Consider the following 13,738-nt stretch of genomic DNA (forward strand, 5'->3'; position numbering starts at 1 on the left):
CATAAAAGTACTAGGCGCTTTTTCCTTTGCTTTTTCTAGAAAAAGGAAACATAGCTACCCCAAAATTTGTTCATACATATTATAGACAATTTGTCAAAACTCACATTTATTGGATAAAATAATAACTGTGGTATGCTCATGCCATAAAATTCTTCTCAGTAATTCAAGGGACAACTATCAACTCATGAAACATTGTAGATGGATCTTAAGGGGATTATGCTGAGTGGGAAAACCTAATCTCAAAATGTTTACATATTGTAGGATTCTATTTAAATTACATTCTTGAAAGAACAAAATTATAGAAATGAAGAACACAATATTGTTTGCAAACGGTTAGGGATGGCATAGTGGAGTGAGAGAGTACAACCTGAAAGGGCTAGCACAAAGAATCAATGCATTCAAGGTACAGTTCTGTGTCTTGAATGTGCAGGTGATTTTACTTTATTTTATACATGTTAAAACAGCATAAAACAGTACTCAAACAGTATTTTTCACTTTATGTTTCTGTGTGGGAGCAAACTGTTGAAATCTTTACTTAATGTATGCTAAACTGATCTTCTGTATATAAAGAGAATCGAAAATGAATCTTGATGTGAATGGAAGGGGAGAGGGAGTGGATAAGGGGAGGGTTGCGGGTTGGAGGGACGTTATGGGGGGGAAGCCATTGTAATCAATATTCTGTACTTTGGAAATTTATATTCATTAAATAAAAGTTAAAAAAAAATTAAAAAAAAACAGCATAAAACCACACACACACACACACACACACATAAATGAATTCATATAAAACTTAACATCTAAAAAGGCCTTAAAATGTCAATTTGTTAGGATATGAGACTACCAAAGACATTAACATTGTGGAAATTAGGTGAAATTTACCTAAGACTTCTGTGTGGTATTTTCTGTAACTTCTTGTGAATTTATAATTAATTCAAAATAAAAATATTTAAAAATTATCCTGGTGGGGCCGGCACTGTGGTGCAGCGGGTTAACACCCTGGCCTGAAGTGCCAGCATCCCATATGGGCGCCGGTTCTAGTCCCGGCTGCTCCACTTCCAATCCAGCTCTCTGCTGTGGCCTGGGAAAGTAACAGAAGATGGCCGAAATCCCTGGGCCCCTGCACCCGCATGGAAGACCCAGAGGAAGCTCCTGGCTCCTGGCTCCGGATCAGCACAGCTCTGTCCATTGCGGCCAATTGGGGAGTGAACCAGCGATGGAAGACCTCTCTGCCTCTCCTCTCTCTGTATAACTCTGACTTTCAAATAAATAAATAAATAAATCTTTAAAAAAAATTATCCTGGCAAAGATAACTACATTAAGCCTGTCACTTTTGTCACAAATAGCACCTGAAAATCCTTTCTGTTATGCGTGGCTATTTATCTGTACTTGTGCCTCCATCACAGTATCTTAATGTAGCTTTCTAATAAATTTTGGTATCTTGTAGAGCAAGTCTTCTAATTCATTTTACTTCTAAAAATCCTTTGCATTTCCATTTTAATGTTATAATCAATAGGTTTCATAGTTCTTTTTTAAGATTTTTATTTTTATTTATTTGAGAGGTAGAGTTACAGACAGTGAGAGGGAGACAGAGAAAAAGGTCCTCTATCTGCTGGTTCACTCTCCAATTGGCTACAATGGCCGGAGCTGTGCGGATCCGAAGCCAGGAGCCAGGAGCTTCTTCTTGGTCTCCCGAGAATGTGGGTACAGGGGCCCAAGGACTTGGACTATCTTCCACTGCTTTCCCAGGCCATAGCAGAGAGCTGGATCGGAAGAGGAGCAGCCAAGATTAGAACCAGTGAAGGATTAACCTACTGTGCCAAAGCGCCCCAGTTTCATAGTTTTTAAAGCAGAGATTTTGAGTATCATTTATTGGATTTACTTGTAAATACCTGATATCATTTTTTAAAAAGATTTATTTATTCACTTGAAAGAGTCACACAGAGAGAAGGAGAGGCAGAGAGAGAGAGAGAGGTCTTCCATCCATGGTTCACTCCCCAGTTGGTCTCAACAGTCGGAGCTGTGCCGATCCGAAGCCAGGAGCCAGGAGCCAGGAGTTTCTTCTAGGTCTCCTACGTGGGTACAGGGGCCAAGGACTTGGGCCATCCTCTACTACTTTCCCAGGCCACAGCAGAGAGCTGGATCAAAGAGGAGCAGCCAAGACACGAACCGACACCCATATGGGATGCTGGCACTGCAAGCAAGGCTTTTACCTGCTGTGCCACAGTGCCAGCCCCATTACTTGATATTCTTAAAGCTATTTATTTGTATACATGGAAGTAACTTGAATTTTGTATGTTTTCTTTTTATCTGGAAACTGATAATTTTATTTATTTTTGTGATTATATTTCTGTTATATATATATGAATGTTCTGTGTACCTAGTCATTCATCTGTTGTTCTACCTAATGATGCATTCCAATTATTATACATTTTTTTAACTTTTATTTAATGAATATAAATTTCCAAAGTACGACTTATGGATTACAATGGCTTCCCCCCCATACAGTCCCTCCCACCCACAACCCTCCCCTTTCTCATTCCCTCTCCCCTTCCATTCACATCAAGATTCATTTTCGATTATCTTAATATACAGAAGATCAGCTTAGTATACATTAATTAAGGATTTCAACAGTTTGCTCCCACACAGAAACATAAAGTGAAAAATAATAGATGATTTTTTAAATGATGATGAAATCAGAGCAGACCTATTGTCATGTTTAATCCCAGTGAGAGTCAAGTTGGGAATTGATAATTTCTTTTTTTTTTTTTTACAGAAGATCAGTTTAGTATACTTTAAGTAAAGATTTCAACAGTTTGCACCCCCATAGAAACACAAAGTGAAATATATTGTTTGAGTACTCGTTATAGCATTAAGTCTCAATGTACAGCACATTAAGGACAGAGATCCTACATGAGGAGTAAGTGCACAGTAACTTCTTTTGCTGACTTTACAAATTGACACTCCTGTCTATGGCATCAGTAATCTCCCTATGCTCCAGTCATGAGTTTCCAAGGCTATGGAAGCCCTCTGAGTTCTCCAACTCTTATCTTGTTTAGACAAGGTCATAGTCAAAGTGGAGGTTCTCTCCTCCCTTCAGAGAAAGGTACCTCCTTCTTTGATGACCTGTTCTTTCCACTGGGATCTCACTCACAGAGATCTTTTGCCAGAATGTCTTGGCTTTCCATGCCTGAAATACTCTCATGGGCTTTTCAGCCAGATCCGAATGCCTTTAGGGCTGATTCTGAGGCCAGAGTGCTATTTAGGACATCTGCCATTCTATGAGTCTGCTGAGTATCTCACTTCCCATGTTGGATCACTCTCCCCTTTATTTATTCTATCGGTTAGTGTTAGCAGGTACTAGACTTGTTTATGTGCTCCCTTTGACTCTTAGTCCTTTCATTATGATCAATTGTGAACAGAAATTGATCACTTGGACTAGTGAGATGGCATTGGTACATGCCACCTTGATGGGATTGAATTGGAATCCCCTGGTATGTTACTAATCCCCTGGTATGCTTTGTCTGTTCTACTTAATATGACTGGTTTAATTCTGTAATTATCACACAGTTATTCTTAAGTGTTGAAAGTTAACTGAAATGTGATCCCTGTTAAACATAAGAGTGGGAATAAGAGAGGGAAGAGATGTATAATTTGGGACATGCTCAAGCTGACTTGCCCCAAATGGTAGAGTTAGAAACATACCAATTATTATACATTTTATAACTCATATATTTACATCTTATATGTTTCATTATGCTACCTACCCTATAGCACAAGGATAAATAGGAATAATGAGGGCAAACATCTTGGTTCATTCCCAATCTTGGGGAAAAATTTCACTGTTCCACTATTATATATTGATGCATGTTTCAGAGTGTTTTTTGGGGGATATTCCTGACCAAATTAAGGAAACTCCTTCTAATTCCTAGTTTTTCCCATTTTTATAATCAATGGATATTCATCCTTATGATAAATATGCATGACCTCGTGAGTTACTAGGATTTGAAGTCTGACTTATTTTAGTCACATTCATACTTATTTGTTGAATGTCTCAAAAATCAGGACACCTGATACATACTGGAAATACAAAGTTGACTGTCATTGAATAAGAATTATATAAGTGCTACAAAAATAGAACTAAAAAGAAATGACTGTGAATATTGTAAACAAGAAAGAAAAGCTATATTTTATTTTAGTAATAATTCCAAACAAAATTTATTACAATCATAGGAATAATTTAATGTAAATAAACATGCAATATTAAATTATTTTTATCTTTCAGATTTGGGAAGAAGGCTTGGCAAAGATAGCCAAAGGATGGGCAGACACATGCCAATTTAAACATAACACCTGTTTACAAATGCCATTTGATTGCAGTGAAGATTATCAATTTATTGGAGAAAATATCTGGTTAGGTCTATTAAAAATATTTTCACCAAGGGATGCTATTGTTGCGTGGTATAATGAAACAGAGTTTTATGATTATGATACTCTATCATGTTCTAAAGTTTGTGGCCATTACACACAGGTAAGAATTTCAGATCTTACAAATTAGTCCTTATTTGTGCACACCTCAGTTTCAAGAAAATTTTTAAAGATTTATTTATTATTATTTATTTGAAAGGCAGAGTTACAGAAAGGCAGAGGCAGAGAGAGAGAGAGCGGTCTTCTACCCTCTGATTCATTCCCCAAATGGCCACAATGTCCGGAGCTGGGCTGGTCTGAAGCCAGAAACCAGGAGCTTCTTCCTGGTTTCCTAGGTGGGTGCAGAGGCCCAAGGACTTGGGCCATTTTTTACTGCTTTCTCAGGCTTTAGCAGAGAGCTGGAGCAGAAATGAAGCAGCCAGGACTCGAACTGGCACCCATATGGGATGCCAGCACCGCAGGCAGCAGCTTTACCCGCTATGCCACAGCACTGGCCCCTTTCAAGACAAATTTTTAAGTATTTTTACTTTGAATTTCTTTTGGATTTCTGAAGCTTCAGCTTTATTTGGGAGATACTTCCACTGGAAAAAGAATTATATGTAGTGACATTTTCTGAACTTTAAAAGTCTTGCTCCACTGTTTTCTTATTTACATTGCTTCCAACAGGAAAGCTACTGTAATCCTCACATTATTCCTCTGTGTGTATTGTGCAGTTTTCTCAAACTACCTTTTTTCATTGTTTTATTTACATATAATATTTGTACTTATATTTGGGGTACAATATTATAATTCAACACATTTATAAAATGTGTAGTTATCAGATCAGCACAGTTAGCATTTTTATCTCCTTAAATATGTTTTCTGTTTCTTGGGAACCTGTTAGTTCTTTTCCTCTAGTAATTTTGAAATGCACAATTAATGCTCAGACTGCAGTTACTCTATTGTGCTGTAGAACATAAGGACTACCTCCACTCCTTGAACTGTATTTTAGCATCCATTACACACTCTCTCACTATCCTCCCTCACACATCCACTAAATAGCCTCTGCTAGTTACTATTATACTTTCTCATCCCAAATGACTTTCTCATCACAAACGACTGAAAATATGTGGGGGTTTTCTGTGTCTGGTTTATTTCACCTAATATAGTGTCCTCCAGCTCCATCCATGTTGTTGCAATGACATGATTTTACCTATTTTATGGCTGAATAATATTGAATTGTGCTTATGTATCATATTTTATTTATCAGGTCATCAGTTGATGGACACTTAGATTGTTTTTATTTCTTGGGTATTGTGAATTGTGCTGCACTCAACATGGGAATGTATATATGAGTGATGAAAGTGGACATCCATGTTTTGTTTAAGGTCTACAGGAAACACTTTCATATTTTCCCCTTTTATTTTTATTTTTTTAATATTTAATTATTCATTTTAAAGGCAGATTTATGGATAGGGATAGGAAGAGGCAGAGAGAGAGAAGTCTTTCATCCACTGGTTCAAATGACCATGATGGCTGTAGCTGGGCCAGTCAGAAGCCAGGAGCCAGCAGCTTGTCCCAGATCTCCCACATGGGTGCAGGGGCCCAAGGATTTGGGCCATCCTCCACTGCTTTCCCAAGTGCATTAGCAGGAAGATGGGTCAGGAGTGAAACAGACAGGTCTTGAACTGGTGCCTATGTGGGATATAGGCCCTGCAGGTAGCGGCTTAATCCACTGCACCACAGCTGACCCCCACTCAGGTTTTCCCCTTTTAGCACAATGTTGGCTGTGGCTTTGTCATGTACTTACGTAATCTTTATTGTGTTGAGGTATGTTCCTTCTATACCTAATTTGTTGAAGATTTTCATCGTGAGAATCTACTGAGTTATACAGAATTTTTTCCTACATCCATTGAGATGATCATGTGATTTTTGTCCTTCAGTAGGTTGACTGCTTGTTTGTGTTTGGAGATCTTTGAATCTTTGTGATAAATCCCACCGAAAGATAGTGTGTAATCGTGTTGGTATTTGGCTTCACACTATTTTGAGAACTGTTGCATCAATGTTCATTGGGGATATTGATCTATAGTCTTTATTTTGTTTTTATCTGGTTTTGGTATTTGGGTAATGCTGACTTTACAGAATGAGTCTGACAGAGTGTCCTCCTTTTCAATTTTTGGAATAGTTTGAGAAGAGCTGCTATTAGTATTTCCTTGATGTTTTATAAAATTGAGCAATGAAACTAATCTGGTCTGTCATTATAAAGAGACATTTTATTACTAATTCAACCTTATACCTGTTATTTGTGCATTTCGATACATTTAGATTTCTTATGTCTTCCTGATTCCATTGTGTATCTCCTGAAATTTATCCACTCCTTCCAGGTATATGTTGGAATATAGTTGTTCATAACAGTCCCTAACAATACTTTGCATTTCAGTTGCATCACTGTAAGGAGTAGTAGTCCAAGTAGTCCATTTTTATTACCACAAAAAATACCTGAGATAGTCTACATGCTAAAGAGACTTATTTTGGTTATAATTTTGGAAGTTCAAGGATATGGCATGCACATTAACCAGTTCTGGTTAGAATGCTTCTCAGTAGCATCACAGCATGGTGGATTGCAATGGCAGGAGCATGTATGACATCAAGTGACTGCATTTTGAACAAGTAAGCAAAGAATAAGTGGGCCAAGGATCAGGCTTAAATAATAACCCTCTTATAATAATTACTTTACTCTCTTCTAAGGGCATGACTCTCAATAACCCAAGATCCTCCCACTTAGCTCCATCTCTTTTTTTTTTTTTTTTTAAGATTTTATTTATTTATCTGAGAGGTAGAGTTACAGAGAGAGCGAGAAATAGAGAGAAAGATCTTCATTCTGCTGGTTCACTCCCCAGATGGCAGCAATGGCTGGAGTGGAGTCAATCCAAAGTCAGGAGCTTCTTCCAGGTCTCCCCCGTAGGTGAAGGGAACCAAGCACATGGGCCATCTTCTACTGCTTTCCCAGGCCGTAGCTCAGAAATGGATCAAAAAAAGAGCAACTGGGATATGAACCAGCGCCCATAAGAGATTCTGGCACCACAGGTAGAAGATTGGCCCACTATACCACAGCACTGGCCCCTTAGCTTCACCTCTTAAAATTTCCACCACAGGGCTGGCATTGTGGCTTAGCATAGTAAGCTGGCACTGAAGAAGCCAGCAGCCCATATGAGAGTACAACTTCAAGTCCCAGCTGCACTGCTTCCAAAGCAGATTCCTGCCATTGTGTGTGGAATACAGCAGAAGATGACACAAGTGCTTGGTCCTCTACCACTCATAATGGGAGGACAAGATGGGGCTACTAGTTCCTGGCTTCTAGCTTTGGACTGGCCCAGGCTAGGCCGTTACAGCCATTTGGGAGTGGACCAGTGGATGAAACACTCTCTCTCTCTCTCTCTCTCCATATACATATATATATATATACATATATGCATATATAATACTATAATATAATATGCCTTGCAATAGATAAATTTTTAAAAATTATTCCACCACTTCCTAATGCCACTAACCTAAGGACAACCCTGTGAACCCTTGCAGAACACACGAACTATACCAAAAATATAGCATAATGTCTGCTTCTTCATCTTTGACTTTTTTGAATCTTTCTTTTTTCCAGAGATAGCCTGACCAAAGTTTTGTCAATTTTATCTTCCAAAAAAAACCTTAACTCTTCATTTCATTGATCTTTCATCATTTTTTAGACTATCATTTGTATATTTCTGCTTTGATCTTTATTGTTTCTTTCCTTCTAATAATTTTGGGATTTTTTTTCTTGCTTTCATAATTTCTTGACTTGCACTATTAAGTTGTTTATTTGAAAACCTTCTCTTTATTTGGTATAGGTACTTAACTGTTATAAACATCCCTCTTGGTCTGGATTTGCTATTTCCCATAGGTTTTGGTACATTGGGTTTACATTTTTATTAGTTTGTTTTGTTACTTTAATGGATGAATAAATTTATTGTTTTTAAAAATTAACTAATTATAGCACAACTAAATAGGGAATCACATGCCTTGAACTGCATAGGATTCACAAGCCATGAAAATGACTAATCTCAAAATATGTTCCACAACATTTTTTTCGTTATCTTTTTTTTCTTGAAAACAGAAATATTCATCCAGAAATGAGGGATTCATGGAAAAGAACATAATATGGGGGAAAGAAGGGCATATTGTCATTTATGATTCAATGAAGCCATATTTATAATGATATATCAAATGATGTGAGACCCCCACATTTTATAATTTAATTTCCACAAATAAGAGAAAATGTGATGCTTGTCTTTCTGAGACTGGCTTATTTCACTTAGTGTAATGATTTCCAGTTCCATCCATTTTGTTGCAAATATCAAGACACCATTCTTCCTTATGGTTGAATGATATTCCATCATGTATATATACCACATTTTAGTCATCCAATCATGTTAATGTACATGTAGGTTGATTCCATGTGTTTGTTATTGTGACACAATAACATTATTTTTTTTTTAAGACAACTAATTTGAACTTTCTGGGCCTCAGTTTCTAAAACTGTAAAATGGACATTATTTTTTTTCCTTTTTTTTAACTTTTATTTAATGAATATAAATTTCCAAAGTACGGCTTATGGATTACAATGGCTTCCCCCCCCAAAACGTCCCTCCCACCCGCAGCCCTCCCCTTTCACATTCCCTCTCCCCTTCCATTCACATGAGGATTCATTTTCAATTCTCTTTATATACAGAAGATCAGTTTAGCATACATTAAGTAAAGATTTCAACAGTTTGCTCCCACACAGAAACATAAAGTGAAAAATAATAGATGATTTTTTAAATGATGATGAAATCAGAGCAGACCTATTGTCATGTTTAATCCCAGTGAGAGTCAAGTTGGGAATTGATAATTTCTTCTTCTTTTTTTAACAGAAGATCAGTTTAGCATATATTAAGTAAAGATTTCAACAGTTTGCACCCCCATAGAAACACAAAGTGAAATATACTGTTTGAGTACTCGTTATAGCATTAAGCCTCAATGTACAGCACATTAAGGACAGAGATCCTACATGAGGAGTAAGTGCACAGTGACTCCTGTTGTTGACTTTACAAATTGACACTCCTGTTTATGGCATCGGTAATCTCCCTATGCACCAGTCATGAGTTTCCAAGGCTATGGAAGCCCCTTGAGTTCTCCGACTCTTATCTTGTTTAGACAAGGTCATAGTCAAAGTGGAGGTTCTCTCCTCCCTTCAGAGAAAGGTACCTCCTTCTTTGAAGACCTGTTCTTTCCACTGGGATCTCACTCACAGAGATCTTTCATTTAGGTTTGGTGGTTTGTTTTTGTTTTTTTTTTGTTTGTTTTTTTGTTTGTTTGTTTGTTTTTTTGTTTTTTTTTTGCCAGAGTGTCTTGGCTTTCCATGCCTGAAATACTTTCATGGGCTTTTATGGGATATGTACTCTTTAGAATACTATACCGCAGTAAAAAACAATGAAATCCAGTCATTTGCAACAAAATGGAGGAATCTGGAACACATCATGCTGAGTGAAATAAGCCAGTCCCAAAGGGACAAATACCATATGTTCTCCCTGATCAGTGACAACTGACTGAACACCAAAAAGGAAACCTGTTGAAGTGAAATCGACACTATGAGAAACGGTGACTTGATCAGCATAGCCCTGACTGTTAATGAACAACTTAATACATTATCCCTCTTAGTAGTTTTTTTTGTCTGTTCTACTTAATATGACTGGTTTAATTCTGTAATTAATACACAGTTATTCTTAAGTGTTGAAATTTAACTGAAATGTGATCCCTGTTAAACATAAGAGTGGGGATAAGAGAGGGAAGAGATGTACAATTTGGGACATGCTCAAGCTGACTTGCCCCAAATGGTAGAGTTAGAAACATACCAGGGGATTCCAATTCAATCCCATCAAGGTGGCATGTACCAATGCCATCTAACTAGTCCAGGTGATCAATTTCAGTTCACAATTGATCATAATGAAAGGACTAAGAGTCAAAGGGAGCACATAAACAAGTCTAGTACCTGCTAATACTAACCAATAGAATAATAAAGGGGAGAGTGATCCAACATGGGAAGTGAGATACTCAGCAGACTCATAGAATGGCAGATGTCCTATACAGCACTCTGGCCTCAGAATCAGCCCTAAAGGCATTCAGATCTGACACAATAACATTATTAACATGAGAGTGCAGGGTTCCATGTGCATCCCTGGGATAAATTGAGTTGGTCATGGTGGATGATCTTTTAGATGCATTTTTGGATTCGATTTGCTAGAACATATTTTGAGGATTTTCTTACTATATTCATTAGAGATACTGGCCTAATGAATAGTTATGTTAAATATTGTATCTTCCTCTGGTTTTTAAACGAGGTAATTTTGGCCTCATATAATGAGTTTCAAAGGGTCCCCTTCTTTTCAATTGTTTTTAATAGTTCAAGAAGAACTGGTATTAGTTCTTCCTTAAAAGTTAGATAGAATTCAGCAGGGAAGCAATCCAGTGGGCTTTTCTTTGTTGACAGGCTATTTATTACTGATTTAATCTCAGCCTTGGTTATTGATCTATTCAGATTCTCTTGTATTTGTGCCTATATTTTGGTAAATTATATGCATTCAGGCATCTGTCCATTTCTTCTAGATTTTCCAATTTGTTGGCATATGGCTGTTTGCAATAATTCTTAATGTTTTTTGTATTTCTCTGGTATCATTTATAATGGCCTGATTTTATTAATTTCTGTCTTGTCCCTTTTTTTCTTTTGTTAGCTGGGCCAGTGGTTTATCATCTTTATTTATTTTTTAAAAAACAAACATTTCATTTCACAGATTTTTATATAGTTTTTAAAATTTTCTATTTTGTTCATTTTTTCCTGAATTATTTAGTTCCTTTAGTTCTAATAATTTTGGTTTGCTTCGTTCTTGTTCTTCTAGGTAGTTGATAGGCATTGTTGGATTCTTTATCTGATATCTTTCCAATTTTTTATGTAGGCAATTATTGCTAGAAACTTTCCTCTGAACTGTTTTTTGGCCATATCCCATACATTTCATTTCAATTTGTTTTAATGTTTTGATCTCTTCTAAACCCATTTTTCATTCAGGAGCATGTGGTTCAGTCTCCATGTGCTTGTATATTTTCTAGAGGTTCTTTCATTGTTAATTTCCAGCTTTATTTCATTGTTGTCAGAAAAGATACATGATAGAATTTCATTTTTGAATTTGTTTGATTTGTTTTATGGCTTAGTATATGGTGTATCCTAGGAAATGTTTCATGCACTGATGAAAAGAATGTATATTCTTGGGGTCAGTGCTGTGGAGAGGATAAAGCCACTGCCTGCAGTGCCAGCATCCCATATGGGTGCAGGTTCGAGTCCTGAATGCTCTATTTCTGATTTAGCACTCTGCTATGGCCTAGCAAAACAGTAGAAGATGGCCTAAGTTCTTGGGCCCCTGCACACATGTGGGACACCAGGATGAAGCTCCTGGCTCCTGGCTTTGGCGTGGCCCAGCTCTGGCCATTGTGGCCATTTGGGGAGTGAACCAGCAGATGAAAGACCTCTCTCTTTCTTTCTTTTTTTCTTTCTTTCTTTCTTTCTCTCTCTCTCTCTCTCTCTCTGTCTCTCTCTGTCACTGCTTCTCTGTAACTCTGCCTTTCAAATAAATAAATCTTTTTTGAAAAATTAATTACATATATTTGTAAATTTTCTCCTTACATCAAGGAGAAATACTAATAGTGAATCTTGTTCTTTCAATGAAATGGTACATTTTGAACCTATACATAGTCAATATTTATTTTTACTATTTCCAAATCTAAAAAAAAATCACAATTTACATTCATTGAGCAAATAAAATTTCATGTTGTAATTATTTATGAACCAATTTTTAAACCATGGTTTCTTAAAAATATATGTATTTGAGATGTAAAGTTTATTAACTTTTATAAACATCAAAAGAAAAGGGATCTTTTACTTATCTAGCTAAATCTAGTTTTACTAAATAAAAAACTAGTTCCAAGTTATTCTGCTTGCCCAAATATTGTGAGCAAAATTGATCTCCTAATTCTCAGTTCTCTGAGTTTTATTTTATTGTGCTATTGCTCAAGCAGATAAAGAACCTTTGAAATATAGTTGCTGAAACTATTAATTCTAGTTATATCAAAAACCTAACAAGAAGCAATTAATACACTATTTTATTAAATAGGCTAGTTGTTTTGGTAATGAAATTGTCAAGTAAATGGAACTCAGAAAACTCATTTGTGCTGTCAAAATATTCTGTATCAATCTTCCTAGGATTATTTTGTTTTCCACATGCAGTATATTAATATTTTCCTTCTTTTTCACTTGGAGGATGAAGAAAAATTCCATTGTCTCACTGTTACAAAGTACTGGTGATTCTCTTCACCTCTTTATCCCTCATAATGATGACTTTCCATGCCAATGTTCTTTAATAACTTTGTTATTCCTTAAAATTAGAGGGGAAAATATTAATTTAAATCTTTTGGGACACAATTTTTCAATGAACTCCTTAATCCCTATCTGTCTTAGGATGTAAGAAAGGTAATAACATGGCTGAAAGTGCAAAATTAAAAGTGTAATCATTTACTAGAATATTTCTGAGAAAAACAAAAGTGAATTATCACTTTAATTTATATCTTATTTGGCCGGCGCCGCGGCTCACTAGGCTAATCCTCCGCCTGTGGCGCCAGCACCCCAGGTTCTAGTCCCAGTTGGGGTGCGGGATTCTGTCCCGGTTGCTCCTCTTCCAGTCTAGCTCTCTGCTGTGGCCCAGGAAGGCAGTGGAGGATGGCCCAAGTACTTGGGCCCTGCACCCGCATGGGAGACCAGGAGGAAGCACCTGGCTCCTGCCTTCGGATCGGCGCAGCGCCAGCCATGGTGGTCATTTGGGGGGTGAACCAACAGAAAAGGAAGACCTTTCTGTCTGTCTCTCTCTCTCTCACTGTCTAACTCTGCCTGTCAAAAAAAAAAAAAAATTTATAGTCTTATTTAAATATTGTTTGCATGTTACACCAATGGAATGAATTAAAATGCATTTCCTAAATCATGTAGAAGAAATTATAATTTGGGCTATGTGTTGCATTATTCTTTTGATGTAAGAGATTTGTGAGAGAAAAAAAAGTTAGGTAGCCCTCACGAAAGTAGCCTTAACAACATAGTCATTTAGAGCTAAATATTATAAATTAGAAAAAATGGGCCAAAATATTTATGTGTATCTTTTTTTGTAGTCTGACAAAGATTAGGGCTGTTCTCATAATACACTATTTGCATATAATTGTTTTT

General features: G+C 36.7%; 1 protein-coding gene across 1 annotated transcript in view; it reads left to right on the forward strand.

Annotated features, from left to right (window-relative positions):
- The window catches only part of LOC100355530 (GLIPR1-like protein 1), a 46,017-nt gene that overhangs the window by 4,154 nt on the left and 28,125 nt on the right, over nt 1–13,738 (forward strand). The window contains exon 2 of the mRNA XM_070051473.1: nt 4,283–4,528. Coding sequence (XP_069907574.1) covers nt 4,283–4,528 — 246 coding nt within the window. The remainder of the gene's footprint in view (nt 1–4,282; nt 4,529–13,738) is intronic.

This window comes from Oryctolagus cuniculus, chromosome 11 (genome assembly GCF_964237555.1).
Source record: "Oryctolagus cuniculus chromosome 11, mOryCun1.1, whole genome shotgun sequence".
NCBI classification, from domain to species: domain Eukaryota; kingdom Metazoa; phylum Chordata; class Mammalia; order Lagomorpha; family Leporidae; genus Oryctolagus; species Oryctolagus cuniculus.